The sequence below is a fragment of the Protobothrops mucrosquamatus genome, unplaced genomic scaffold (genome assembly GCF_001527695.2).
Source record: "Protobothrops mucrosquamatus isolate PMUCROS unplaced genomic scaffold, P.Mucros_1.0 scaffold87, whole genome shotgun sequence".
Taxonomy (NCBI): Eukaryota; Metazoa; Chordata; class Lepidosauria; order Squamata; family Viperidae; genus Protobothrops; species Protobothrops mucrosquamatus.
Genome location: NW_015386463.1, coordinates 304,432 through 320,188, shown reverse-complemented (window position 1 = coordinate 320,188; position 15,757 = coordinate 304,432). Strand labels below are relative to the sequence as shown.

At 34.0% G+C, this 15,757-nt stretch overlaps 1 protein-coding gene across 1 annotated transcript in view; it reads left to right on the top strand.

The window, feature by feature from the left end:
- Positions 1-12,628, top strand: part of LOC114922334 (transient receptor potential cation channel subfamily M member 3-like) — a 229,584-nt gene extending 216,956 nt beyond the window's left edge. Inside the window, exons 6-7 of the mRNA XM_029283437.1 lie at positions 1,331-1,502; positions 12,425-12,628. Of these exons, the coding sequence (XP_029139270.1) occupies positions 1,331-1,502; positions 12,425-12,603 (351 nt within the window). The 3' untranslated portion in view covers positions 12,604-12,628. The remainder of the gene's footprint in view (positions 1-1,330; positions 1,503-12,424) is intronic.
- Positions 12,629-15,757: the final 3,129 nt, after the last annotated feature.

Sequence of the window (15,757 nt, the reverse complement as noted above, 5' to 3'; positions counted from 1 at the left end):
AATCTGAGTGCAATGTATTTCAGCAAATATTGGGCAGATTCTGCCTACACAACATGGTGGCCACGCCCACTTGGTGGCCACGCCCACTTGGCCACGCCCCTGGCACCCGGCGATGTATAAGTGGTTGGGGGTCACCACAACATGGGGAACTGTATTATGGGGTCACGGCATTAGAAAGGTTGAGAACCACTGATCTAAGAAATAAACTTGATTATTTTAGTCCCTAAATTTTTTAGCAATAACTTTTTATTTTTTTCAGAAAGTTAAAATACAAACTCCAAAAAAAGAAAAAGAAATCTTACAAAAACAAAACAAAATTAGACAAACACATAAAAATGTGCGTTAAAAAGAAAAAACCAAAAACATATATACATATATTGTCCCCCCCCCCAGTTGAATATTAATGAAAATATTGAAACAATGATAGCTTCCTCCCCTTACGAATTAGGCCCAAAATTTATAAACTTCTATATCTATTTGACTTGTTATACATTTATCTACCATATTTATATAAAAAGTAGTTAACAGAAAAACCAACTGCAAAGTTGATTATTTTAGTCCCTAAATTTTTGAAAAGGAATAAGTAACTTGATGCCCTACATCTGTAGGGTGTTATTGGATTGCAATGCCCACAAATCATTATCATTGGCCATGATTGTTGGAACTGATCAGAGTTAGTCCAAAACATCTGGTCATGGCTACTTATGGTCTATTTATTTATTTGAGTGGGTGTTTTTATTGTTTTCATGTTTTTAATTGTTTTATCATTTTAGAATTGTAAGCCTCCCATTCTCTTAGTTGATTTGGGTGGCTATAGAAATTGAATAAATAGCATCTGTAAGCCACAACATATATCATGAGGTAATTGCACAAATGGTACTCTTATATAATGACATAGTAATGACTGGTAAACATACTGTACATAATGTCATCAAATAGGCCTTATTCCCCTGGCCCATTTTATATTCTTTTAAACTGTGAAAAACAGATAATATTACTGGAATTCTACTTCAGTTTCCATAATTAGAACTTGAATAAATCCAACTTGTGAATATTTATACAAATCAAATTTCACACTGGTTGGTTGGGTTTGTTTTTAAATAAGATTTAAAAAGAGCTATGTCACTTTTCTACTATTATATCTGGACAATAATTTATTATTGATTTTCTGAGTAGGAAAATCTCCAACAGTACTTGAATTTTAGAAATGCTTGAAAATTGATTTCAGCAGCTTGGTCTTGGCTTGTTATCTCAATACTCGACTTTATCAGGATTTTCATGCTAATACAACAATCTATGATTATATTCTCTCTTTTTTTCACATATGCAGGTAGTCCGACCATATCAAACAATGTCCAATCCAATGAGTAAGCTGACAGTACTCAACAGTATGCATTCTCATTTTATTCTGGCTGATAATGGAACCACAGGAAAATATGGTGCAGAGGTTAAACTTCGCAGACAGTTGGAAAAGCACATCTCTCTTCAGAAGATAAATACAAGTGAGCAGTTCACTTTCTACTTTTTCTTACAATCATGGTATCAAATAGTAATAGTAAAATAGCAATAGTAAAAAGACTGTTATTTGAAACAATGTTTAATATATCTCTTCTAGTAATGATGGATCAGTTTTATGTACACATATACTGTACATCCATATCTTTATTATCATCATTAACCAGAATTGAACATGGTATAATAGAGTTGAATATAATTGATCAATAAAATACAAATACTAGAATGCCAAAAGTGTTGATACCTGGAGAAAACGGACTGAATTACGAAAAATGCTCTGTGAATGAAATTACTAACTTATTAAAATACTAAATACATGGAATACTTAAAAATTAAAATTATTAACATAATCCATGATAAAGAAAAGTAAAGATATAAAAGAGATACAGGTAGTCCTCAACTTACAACCATTCATTTAATGATGGTTCAAAGTTCCAATATCACTGAAAAAGTGACTTATAACCGTTTTTCACACTTACGACCATTGCAGCATCTCCATGGTCACATGATCAAAATTTGGACTCTTGGCAACTGGCTCATATTTATGACGGTCGCAGTGTCCCAGGATCACGTGATCACCTTTTGAGACTTTCTGACAAGCAAAGCCAACGGGGAAGACAGACTCATTTAACAACCATACTCCTAATTTAAGAACTGCCATGATTCACTTAACAGCTGTGGCAAGAAAAGTTGTACAATGGGGCAAAACTCACTTAACAACTATTTTGCTTAGCAACAGAAATATTGGGCTCAATTATTGTCGTATACAGGTACAGGAATACCTGTATTCCATTGTAAAACAAAATAAAATAATATTGCTTAAAATTTAAATAGAATTGCTTGCTTATACCGTTTGTTGCAATTCTGGATCAGAAAACATGAGAAGGAAGAAAGGAAGGGAATGAGGGAGTGGAAGAAACTAGGCTAGGAAATGTGGAACTATATTAACTGTAACTAGATATAAATTATGGCCAAGCACTCCAGTTTACTTCAGATCCTGTGGAAAGTTAGTTTCTCATTTACCACATAACAGATGTAGTACGAATTGACAGTATTATGCACCTATAATGAATTGCTTGTGTCTATGTTTATACCATTTCCGGCCTTGGTAAAGAATTTTATTAGGATGAGTTCACAAATGTCACATATGCACACATTAGAAAGCAACTCACAAATGAAGGTTCAAATCATAATCCAAGAACCAGGTAAAGAAGTTATTGCCTGAGTAAATACCAGAAAGGAACAGAAAGAATGCTAAAAGGATATCAAATCTAGAATTATCTCAAAATGAAAATCTGGCTAGCAAGGCAGGAAAAAATAAATCTGATAAACAAGATGATTTTTCATTCATTTTTGGTTTATCTGTTTTCTAACTTCAGCTACTTTTGCTACACTAAAGGTTATTTCCAAAATGTTAACATGTTGAAGTCTAATGAAAATCCTTTGCAGCAAGAAATTCTTGATTTAGTTTAGATAATGGGATGGGAAACCTATGACCCTCTAAAAATGCTGTTCCGCGGAAACTTCTGGCGCTCCTAGATAGCATCCTCACTGTTGAAGGATGATGGGTTAAACTTCAGCAATAGATAGTTTCCTACCTATGTTACAAGAAAGAGAACAAGCTGTCATCTATATTGTTACTGCATAATTATTTAAAATACCTTTGAAAAATTAATAAAATTATATTATTTGTACTTGGTTAAGGCACAGTTATTTTCATTTAGCCCAGATCTCACTGAATAAATTAAAAAAAAAAAACATTGGATCAATCTAAAATGTTTTGTTCCCATCAATTAAATAAAAAATTAATCAATTAAATGAATAAAATGACAACAAAGTCTGTATACAGAGGAGAGCTTAAGTAATTATAGAATCATTTTCTAGTTAGAATGATAACTTGCTTCATGATGTCACTTAACATACTTCACCCTTCCACACTTATGTCATAATGTCACATTGCAGATTCAGAGAGGTTGGAGTTTGCATTGTGATATTACACCCCTGTGTAAACAGTTCTAGAGTAGAACCTCATCATAGTCAGTAGTGAAAAGTAAATGTGTTATGTTATGAGTATAGACTGTAAAATCTAATTAAACAAATTTACTATCTGACTATAAAATGGGAAAGGAAAACAAAATAAATATTTGTATTATCTGGTGTACATCATTTAGTCATGCTAGATTTCAATAACATTTCGTCCTCTTTACACTGCCGGAGACTATGTGGATACTATGAGCATATGATTGCCGCTAAGAGAATTTAGAATGGGAAAGGACATTCAGTAGGTAACTTGGCTGCCGTTCTGGAGTCACAGCTGAGAAATGGGATGAACAGGGCTGAGTTAGCACTTTCACAAAAACATTTTATCCTCAAAAACAAGGAACATTATTTCCTAATGATGTTTCTGTGGTCACTCAGAGTTGATGTTGACTTGACAGCAGATAATCAGTCAAAGATATTTCCAGATGAAAAATAATTGTGTGAAACAGTTGTATTGTTGCTCCCTCCCCCTGCCCCCTTTTTATCATTTTGAAAACAGTGGCAAATTGTTTTCATTAATTACAGAAATGTTTCTGTAATTCTGTGTCTGATAAAATATTCTATTAGTCTCTCAGAACAGGATTTTTTAAAAAGAAGTAGCTATTCTTTCTTAGTTCTGCTCACCTGGGGCCATGTAGTAGTGATGGTAGAGGTCCTTTCCTTAGTTGCTTTTATTGTTTCTGTGTTCTTTTCATTTCTGATAAATATTATCCTAGAAATCCTCTATTATAGAAAGCCAGTTAATCCTTAAATATCTAGGCTGCCATCATGCATTATGTGGCCAAACATTATGTAGAATGTCATTACTATATTAGATAAATATTCAGAATCAGATGACAACCAATAAGGAGAGATGGTTTTAATGTTCTTACCTACATTAATACTTCTTGGAAATTATATAATCCATTGAGAAGAATTGAGTCAGCAAATATATTCAGTCAGACAAAATGATGACTAGTTTCTACTAACATGGTGATTTTAATCTAAAGAGGATCTTTAGGATTGTTGGAAATGAATCCATTTATTTCTGCTGCTGAAGCATGACACTATTGATGCTTCATTCTGGTCTTTTGGCTGTGAAAAGGGTTCACTGACTTGCATTCTTGTTCTTACACTTTTGAAATATATTAATATTCTTTGTATCAAGTGTATTTTCCATTTCACCTTGATATCCTCAATTTCATTGCCTAATACACGCATTATCAATTAATCTGCAGTGAGAACTATATACAAGCTATTTTCCATAACCTGCTTTTTAAAGGTAGAAGCTGAGTGTTGTCACTGTTTTTAATATATTTTTACCAACCTTCCCCAACTTATTACTTAATTTAATTTTTATATAGGGGCATTTGTATATTCTTTTTTCTCTATTACTTTTCTTTATGCTCAATATTTGCAATATTTAACTGCAAAACATATTTGTTAAAAACAGGGCAGGACCTCCAAAGCAGATAAGTTAACAGTATGAGTTTCTTATTTTCTTGGTTTTGATTAATTTCTACTATATTGTACAGTTGTAGTATCTATCACAGGTTATAGTATATCCTATTCTACTGAAGATTTCTTAGTAAATATACTTGGGTCTATTAAAATGATATTGTACACCCACATGTGTTGTTGCACTTTGCAGACTACCATGGAGTCCCAACATTTTACACATAAATTATAATATAGTTAATAAATACTATTATTTATTAACTTCATTTAGAAATTAATAATAACTTTATTCACTAATATTTACATATTTTATTAGATAATAAAGTTATTATTTGGTATTATCTGAGAGAAAGGTAATTGATTCTCTCAAACCTGCAAATATAATTACAGAAAATTGGCCACATAAAATATGTACAAATTTTACATTAGCCTGTGGTCACGCTACATTTTCGTTTGTAAAGAAACATAACAAATTATTTAAATCCTCATTATGTAAAAGCCTCTCGTTCTGCCTAAAAAAAAATTCTTTAATAATGATCAAGATGTTGTTTTAAAAAGCTGCTCTGTTCATGTAGAACCATTTTGGCAATTCAGTGTCAGCATCTATTCAATAATTTCTAAGACCTATATTCTATTTACAGAAAATTCTCTAATAGCAAGGTTATATAACTGAGTACCAATATTGATGCAGTATCATTATTTGATTCACTATGTAATAGCTGAGATATTCCACCCTCTAGCAACTGTTTTCATTGCACAATTGCTCTTACAAATGAGCCATTCATTGTGTAATAATTTATAATAGATTCAACTGTTATATATTATTTATATTTTGATTTCTTTTCTACCAAAAAATCAGAATTACATGAAACAAAAAATGGGGGGATATGTATATGAATCTTGAACTTCTAGGAATATTCAAACAGTGTGTATTAATTCTAGTATTCTAGTATCGAACACTAATCATAAATAAGAAGCCAACCTCCACATAAACCATGCAGTTTTATTTTATGACCACTGTTCTTTGTTCTCAGGAGAAAGTAGCTAATATGTTTCTCCTTCAAGCTTCTAGAACACAGTAAGCCTACTGAGAAAATAGAGAAATAATTATACTTTTAAAATGTGTGGCCTTCATATGTTTGTACTATAAAGGAAAAAAAGAGAACAGGGTAACCTTGAGAAGGCATTTGTAACAATTGAACTGCTGTAGCAGTTGTGTTTGAGTAATGTAATGTTAAACCTATAATTATTTTAATTTGGTTTTGTACTATTCCATTTTGAAAAGGTTTGTTTGACATTCTGCCCAAGAAAAATCTGTTCTTAATATCACCAGTGGGTGCCAATCTAGTTTAGAAGATACTGAGAACAGGCAATCCAACAATTTCTCAAAAACCTATAAAGTGAATGTTTTCATAGAAAAGGTTGCAATTGTTTTTCCCATAAAATACCTTTAAAGCTCCTGTTAATTATAATAAGCGTGCATGATACCATTTCATGATTGACAAATTATCCTAGACTATTGAAATATGTTGATTTAATAAAGGCTAGGTGATTTTCATATTTTCACAATCCATTCTACTACACAGAATTTGGTACTGGGCACAATGTTCAAAGTTTTGAAAATGCCAGTTTTCATCTTAAGTTCATAGTACTTAAAGCTGCTGAAATTATGTTTGCAAGGATGAGGGCAAAGTCTGGTAAAACAATAAGGAACAGAAGAGAACAGAAAAGGACTTCAGCATCTTACATATCTGCTAATCTGTCTTTCAAAATTAGCAATAACAAAAGTTACATTGAGAAATAATGTATACTAATATCTATACCCTTTATAAAGTTAAAGAATTATACACTGTTCAGGTTGCTCCAGTACAAATCTTTTAAGCAAACCGAACCCCTAACATAATATAATTTTTTTCTTTAAAATTCCATTTTCCTTGCAGTTATTATCTGTATGTCCAACATTATTGCACTTCATGTCTTAAAATAATAAACTGCATTTTTATGATCTTGTAATACGTAACAGAGTCAGGTAGCACTTCAGATTCAAAAGCAAAAATATCCTTAAAGGGTTTAAGGGGAGCTGGCACAGAACCCCTTTGCATCACCGTAAACCAGGTGTATCTTAACTGGGGTCACACAATAACCATAAAGGGCAGCCATATTGTCCTGGAAAAAAGCTGCTTTAAGAAATTGAAGAAAGGGCCTGTATAAACACCCCTGCTGTACATAAAAGGCCCATTTAAAAAAAATTGAGTCCAAAGCCTGGCCCTAATTAGCAATATCTATAAATGCATATTTCCAGTGGAAATTGTTTTGCATTCTTCTAAATAGGTCCATATTTCGAAAAGCCTGAAAGTTTGTTTGATTTTTGGAATCTGCATAGAGCCACAGAGACAGCCCCAAAAAAGTATATATTTTACTGAATCATATAAAATACTGTAAAAATATTGTCATGAGGTGCCTTTGTTTTTTTTTTTACATAAGAACAAAACATTTTGCATTATTTACCCAAACTAGGTAACATTCAGGCTGATTGACTTGTAGAAATCTTAAATGTTTATGTTAATATATGTGCAGCATATTGCAGTCCATCTGAAGTAAAATTACAAAACTAAGTTTATTCATCCTCAACAAGAATAGAAAATGAACTGGAGACGAATATAGGAAAAATTAAAACAAGTGGCAAATTTTAATACTGTAAAGTGTCTGCAGTACCTATTCATGTGACCTGTGGATTTCCCTTTGTCATCCTATGCCTGAGGATATATGAAGGGGGCTGGGAAGGCAAAGGGACGTTCAGTTGTCATCACCGGCATCTTCTTTGATCATTGCACTATCATCAAATGCATTGGAATGCTCATTTGCTTATGTCCCAATCTTTTTTTTTTTCATTTTCTGTTCAATATTTAATGTGTTTCTATGCCCTCGGTGCTTCCTTGGTGTTTGGCATAGTTAGACTAGAATGTGGATGACCGTGCTGAATCTGAATCCAAAGAACAAAAGGAGTAACAGAGAGGCAGGTTAAATAGAGAGATTTGTAAAACATCCAGGTTACATTGTGAATTTTTCTTTTGGAATTGGCTGAATGTATTGTCATTCACATGGTGGGATGGATCCAGTAGAAGCTTCCTGGGACCTTTTCTTTTACTGAATGAAGGAATGCATTTCCATTTGCTCCTCCCCCCCCCTGAAGTTCACGTGTTCCACAAAACCTTCTATGATTCAAAAGTAGGGAAAATGCCCAAAAGATATCTCATCACATTTTTGGTTGTCTGACACATTATGAATAGAACTGAAAGAGATAATAGAAACTCTGGATCCAACCTAACATATTTTAAGTATTTTATTCTATATGTGAAACAGTAATGCCTCATAAAACCCAATGCATCGACTTTTTTTCTTCCTTTTTTCCTTTCTTCTTTTCCTCCTTTCTTTCTATCTTCCTTTCTTCTTGTTATTTGCTTGCCTATCAGGCTGTTCTGCAGTTTTAGTTCTGAGCTAGTGCATATTCTATGTGTATTTTAGAAGTTAAGCAAGGAAATTTTGGTTTTCCATATTCGTGATGAAGTGTCAGTTTGCTGCTACAATATTTGCTCAAAAGAAAGTCAATTCAAAATTGAAAATGGTCAAAAAAGAAGATTATAAAGAGAAAAAAAGGATTATAAAGAGGAAAAAGTATAAGCCCACATGGAAATCATATAGAATATCTAACTTCGTATCAATTCAAGATTAAACCAAACCTCTAGATTTTCCCAACAATTTGTTTATGTATTTGCACATAGTATTTATGTGTGTGTATATATATATATATATATATATATATATATATATTGGCCAGAGACCATTCTCAAAAAAAGGAAAGACCAGGAAAAAACCCCAGCAAACTGAATTATCTACTGATTAAAATAAGCTGCCTATAAAATAAGGCAATTTTCCTCCTATCTGCACAGAAACGATTTTGTTTTTCACATATTATAGACAAAAGCAGACTCACATCTTCTTCCGCTCCTAAGCAAAAAACAATGAAGGAGAAATAGACAACAAAGGACAGAAAGAAAAAGAAATAGACATGATATGATTTTGATGAGACTAGACAGGAAATGAAAGAGCCTACAGAAGGCTTAACAGGTTTTTATGTTGGGATCAGCATAAATCTACACACTCAGTGACTCTAGTAAGTCCTACTGAGTTCAATATCTCTTCCTGCCAAGTAAGCATGCTTAGGTTTTTAATCCTGCTCAGTCACTATGCCATAGTATACTTCTACTCAAGTGGAAGGCTGACAAGAGCATTAATCCCGCTTGTTACCTTATTGGGTAGATGGTCTGCAATAGGGCAGGAAGGGAAAGAAATTGTAATGGACTTCATAAGAGGAGGGCTTCATCTGCACACTCATGTATGTTTTAGAGACCTCACTCTTGGTGAAATTCTATTCAGTGGATATAAGATTATTTTTATCTTTCAAAAGAAAGTGTTGGGAAAACGTCATCTTCCTTTTGGATAAACCCTTGTCTTCCTATTGGGTAACCACAATAATATATTTTGACACCGTTCTGGGATGCCATAAACAGGCTTACAGGTATATGCCACGGAGAACAATAAAAAGTGAAGATCCGTTAACCTTTTGTATTTAAGGTTCAATATTGCCAAATTGAAACTAGTCCCAAATCTTTTGAGTGCAATTCAAGATCCAATAAGCAAACAACCAATCATTAAAAATCTAGCATAAAAAAATGCTTTGGGCTATTTCAGTTCATTCCACACAGCATTCTTGAACTGCAGCTTCTCTGAAGCCATTCTGAATTCATTATTGTGAGTCCTTAATACAATGCATGTGAAAGCAATCTCTCTAGAGATCAACAGGCAGGCAAATAAAGGGAATCAAACATCAGATAGCATTTTTATGGCACTAGAAAATTGTAACAATCAGAATATTTTGTTGGAGAAAATTATTTACTAATGCTGAAGTGTCATTTTTCCCCTACTGGACATTACATGTAATACATCAGTGATGGCGAACCTTTTAGAGACCGAATGCCCAAAACCCGGCCCTGCTCCCACTCCTCCCCCTGCTCCACCCCCTGCCCCCACCTCCTCCCTGCCCACAGGGCCACCCACTACCTCCACACCCCGCTGCAGATCGCCCAGGTGGCCCAGCAGCGCCATGGCGTCCACGCCTTCTGCCCGCACCCCGCAGCATCAACTGCGTGCGACAGGGCGCAAGAGCGGAGTCTTGGCCCCACTGCCATTCCTTGGCTGCACTGCTCTGCACGGGCCGCACTCGGGGGTGACTCTCCTCTGGGGGGCTGCTGGTGAGGAGGGGGCTGTGGGGGGAGGCATGGCTGGGGCAACAACGCGCATGCCCACAGAGAGGGCTCTGAGTGCCGCCTCTGGTACGTGTGCCATAGGTTCACCACCACTGTAATACATACTACAAGCATGTATAAATAAAAAGGAACAATAAATGTTATTATATAACATTTGCTTCATAGTGACAATTTCTTCCTTTATATTTTTCAATAGCCGCAAAAGTAATGGTCAGCTAATCTTGGTCTCTCTGGCTTCATATAAAATTTTCACAGCACAAAGTTTGGTCTGATTTCTGGAAATTAAGGGAAAGTTGTTGTTACTATAATTTAAAATTGCTGCTTAACTTCTAATGATTCTGGAAAGGTATGCTTAACCCAACTGGAGAAGATTGTAGAAACCATGGAAATAAAATCTTTCATGTATATATGTATAAGTTTTACTTATTGTGTATTTATGAATTACAATTTTAAATCCTACAGAGAAAATCCTAAATGTAAATTATCTCTAGATTGCCGAAGTTTTAATCAAGGCATTACAAATGCCTTATATATGAAATAGAGGGTTTGTCATCTTTTATTGTGAATTGGCCAGTGATATATATTTCTGACTGATAGGTTTCTGCTTTTACTTCTCATTTTCTCTCATCTCTGACCAAGGAGAATAATCCCAAATTCAAAATTAATGAAAGGTCTGTGAGAGATAGTCAACCAGGACACATCAAGAGCAAACAAGCTGCTTTTCTTTCATTTTCATTTAGGTGCAAATAAATAAATACAGGCAGGGCAAGCTTTAGGTTCAGACCAATTAGGCATTAGCCCAGGACACTAAAGGAGCAACACAGCCCCTCCTTCCAAGTCGTTCTAAAAATGAAAATTTTCACATTAGCTGGAAGTAGTGCCATTAGTCATTGTCATTCGGGGTGCCAGCTATCCTTGAGCTGGCGCTGGATACAGATAGATAAATCCAAGTTGCTAGCAGTGTGGGAAGAGAGTCATTCTTTGAGATTATTATAAATTATTGCTTAAACATCCTGTCCAAAATACCCTAGATACTTCACCACTAAAGTTACCTAAAAGCCAACAAAGAAAAGCTAATTAGAAACTCTGAGAAAATTGTATGAAAAAGAATTTTGACATATGAAATGTGGAGGGTTTTTTGAGCTTTAAAACAATTAAAAGATCATTGCTCGATAGAACCTGATTTATACCTTTAAATATATTTGAAGTGTTATACTGTTAACAGTGCTGATTCTTGAAAGGCCTTACCACTTGCGATGGACAAAATATGATAGGTGTCATAAGCAGGACCTGAGTCCTTCTGAAACGTAACATTCATGGCTATTTCTGTGAACTAGAATAATCAATTTACAGGTAGGTGCTCCTCAGTGGGGTTAGATTGAAGTTTATATGCTATGGAGTTTCTCTCTTCCTCCTCATTTCATGGCGACTACATTTCAAAAGCAAAGTTATGTCAGTTTATTGGAATGCTTCCACAATAATAATCTAGATAAATTCTAATGTATTACTTTATTGCATCAGCTAACTGGGATCATTATTATAGGTTACATTTGTGAAAAAGTAGACTTAATTAAGAGCTGAAATAGAATTCCTGCATTAAATTCCTTTCTAAAGAAGATGTATAAAACATGCAACTTTATTATTTATTCAGAACTATTGATCCTATCCAAAGTAAATAGGAAATTTTTGCATTCATGGATTACATTCCTATAAGAACCATATGTACTTTCTGAAATGCAGCAGAACTTTCTTGTTTTATGATGATATTATACAGATGTCCTATATCTCTTTCAGATATGACTTACTTGTAAGTTAGAAAGCTCTGGCCAAGAATTACAAATGTGGGGAGGAGGGGGTTCTTTTTTGTTCTCCCCCCTCGTTTCATGATGAACTTTATTTCAAAAGCAGAATCTTGCCAGTTTTTTTATTTTATATCTCCACTTGGATGATCACAAGATGAACTTTAAGACAAAGATATGAATTACATGTTGTTTGTTAATGTTGTTTAAGCAAAATAGCATTGGCAGTACTTTCAATTTCTATTGGTGTATTTTGATTTGATTTGCCTGCTTTTTTTTGTTTTGCTTTTGTTTATTTCACAACAGGGATTGGTCAAGGGGTACCTGTAGTGGCCCTCATTGTAGAAGGTGGACCCAATGTCATCTCCATCGTCCTGGAATATTTGCGGGATACACCCCCAGTTCCAGTAGTAGTATGTGATGGGAGTGGCCGAGCATCTGACATCCTTGCATTTGGTCACAAATACTCAGAAGAAGGAGGGTAAGTCTATTAGCAGAACGCTTCATTCATATAAATCTTTCTTTGCAAACTCAGGTCATTTTCATATTTAAATATTTCAGAAATAGCAGGAGCATAATCATTTGTCTTAGGTACAGCCTGTGTGAAAAGTCCCTACTAAGTTCAGTTTAACACTATTCCAAAGACCATAGTTTTAATCCGCATGCACTATATTCACACATCCACACATTATGGTTTTTCTGCTTAGAATAAGCAATATCAAGTGTTCTCTTTTAATATCTTAAATGTCTATTTGTTGAAAGATACAAATATTCAGACTTGAGGTATTAATAAGTATGGAGCAGACGCAGCAAAATCTTTGAAGAGATGATTGCAGTGTTCAAAAATGAAACTAAATAACGCAGTGCTTGGGAAATGTCTTTAGCCATAATCTTTATCTTTATCCTTATTCTCTTGGTACATTTTAATGCCCCATGTGCTCAATTATAAGTTTTTCATAATCTAAACCATATTGTCAAAATTATTGTGCAGATATGCATGGGACATTTGCCTGTTACATTGCAGATCAATGTGTGACTGATGCTCTATTTTCTGCAAGTCTGTTTGTTGTTTGTTTCCTTTCATTGCTCTGTATCCTCCCAGACCTTTTAGCCCTTGAGAACATGAAACTTGGAGGAAGAACAAAGTTGCAAAATCTAAAGGAGAAAAAAAAAGGATGTGGAGAAGATTAATTAAAATCATAATCCATTGTACTGACTAATCTTATCAGTAAAATGTATTTGAACAGCAGCTTAGATCTGGCAGCATCTACTGTTTTCCCCCAAAACAAAACTTGAAGTTATCTAGTGACAGCCTACTAAATAATTTATAATTGGACACAAGAGAGTCCCAAATGCATCTGGTCATTGCAGTTTAGCAGGAATCAAAGCTGAAAGACCGCAGTGCAATTTAGTGTGGAAAGACTTATCTTGTCTGACACACGACATCAATTCAAAAGAGATTTCTAAGTCAGACAGAAATATGCCAGTCTCTGCCATCGGTTTCTACTGGATCTCCCATAGCAAAGAAAGCAGGTCTTGTGTGAGAGTGTTTTGTTTTCAGGTCTGTCTGACTTAAAATCAGTTTGCCAAATGAAAGAATGAATTTTTGCAGGTATTACTCCTACAAACTGCATCCCCTAAAGAGGGGAAAGGTCAAATTGAATATATATTCTGCTGGATCAAAACATTATTTATTTACTATTCCAGTAGCTAAAGTAGGCATATTTGTCATTCTCCGTTTTAATTTACATCTGCTTCTAATATCCACTAAATTTTCATGGTCCAGGCCCAAGTATATCTCAAAAGAGCCCAAGAAATATTTTAAATATTCCCTTCCTTCCTTCCTGTTAAAGTGCATTTTAGTATCACAAGGGGTTCATCTGATCATTTAAGAATTATTCCCAGCAGGGTCTTTATAAGAAATATACCTAGATATTGACAGCCAGGTTAAGGTACAGGGTGACCTAAGTTCTACTCTTGCCTTAGACACAGTAGCCAAGCATTTGGTGACTTTAGTCCGGTCATTTTTTTTCTCAGCCATAAAAAGAAAGCAGTGGCCAGCCACTTCCAAATATTTTGTCAAGAAAACTACCTGAGTTTGTCCATGTAGTTGCTAGAAGTCAAGTTTGATTCAAAGGCACACATACCTGCACACAAAGCACAAAACCTCAGAATTTACAGATATTGGTTACAGTGTCTGATAGGTATCAGAAGACCACTATGATTTCTTTATGAAATGTATATCTTATACTGTGTTTTATCCATGTAGTAAATGTAATCATTTAAAGCAATATATTACATTCAGTCATTCATTTGCTAAAAAAATGTAGAAAACTATAAATTTCTTGACACTTTAGAATCCTTATTTGATCATTTGTGCTTTATCTTTTTCCTTTTTTCTGTTTCCTTTTTTTTGTTTATATTTGTTTATATACTTTCTCTGAAAAGTTAAATTAATATTAATTAATGAACCATTGTATATGAAATATACAGTTTATTTTATTTAAATATTATATGCTTGCGTTAAAGCCCATTAACATATAATTTATAACATCTATTTATTTCCCACCATTATTACTTTTACAAATAACTCAAGGCAACAAACACATCAAACACACTTTCTGTCTCCTATTTTCCCCACAATGACTATTCTGTGAGGTGGGTTGGGCTGAGAGAGAGAGTGACTGGCCCAAAGTCACCTACCAGGCTTTCATAACTAAGGCAGAACTTGAACCCAGTCTCCTGGTTTCTAGCCTGGTGCCTTGATTAGACCAAACAGGCTCTCAACAACATACATATTATTTTCACATAATATTAAAATCAGAATAATAATCCCAACACATAAACCTAAATGTATCCACCAGATCTAGTTGAAGAGATGTGAACAACCAGATCATGAATTTAAAACACAGATATTGTAACTGGGATTCAAACATTTCATCTCCTTTTAGTATTTCTAATAGACTAATCAGCAATTTTAAGAATCTTCATCTGAAACATTTTTTTCTCTTTTCCCAGACAATTAGGGAAAGAACTGAAACATATATTAAGATTTTATCATATTAAAGTATTGCAATTATTGAAAATATTTTTAAATACTGTAAATGGGCAACACATTTCCAGAATTACACTATACATTATAACAATGCATAATTGCCAGGGCTGTTTAAAACTTTGAAGGAGTGCTTTACTTTCATAATGCAACATGATCTTCTGCTTCTAAGAACTGAAGAAGCCATGTTGCTTCATTTCCAGTTGCTTTGAAGTCCTTCTGGCATATCTAATGGCAAATGGAAGTGACTGTGGAAGAAACAAGTAATGCACACCTCATAAAAGAAATTGCATCCCCTTAGTGACACAGAGAAAACTGATACACATTTCTCATCCCATCTCAATATTCCTAATAAATTACTTTTCTTTTTTTTTTCTTTTTTTTAAAATTTTTTATTTATAAAACAATTAAAAAGAAACATTGGATTTGACGTGACATTCCAGTATATACATTCTTATCAGATTATACCATATTTTACAATCAATTCATTATCTCTACATATACATTAAATTTTATATACATTATCTATTCTAAAGTAACATACATTTCTATCTTAACATTCGTCTTTAATCCCAGCCGTCCTTTTC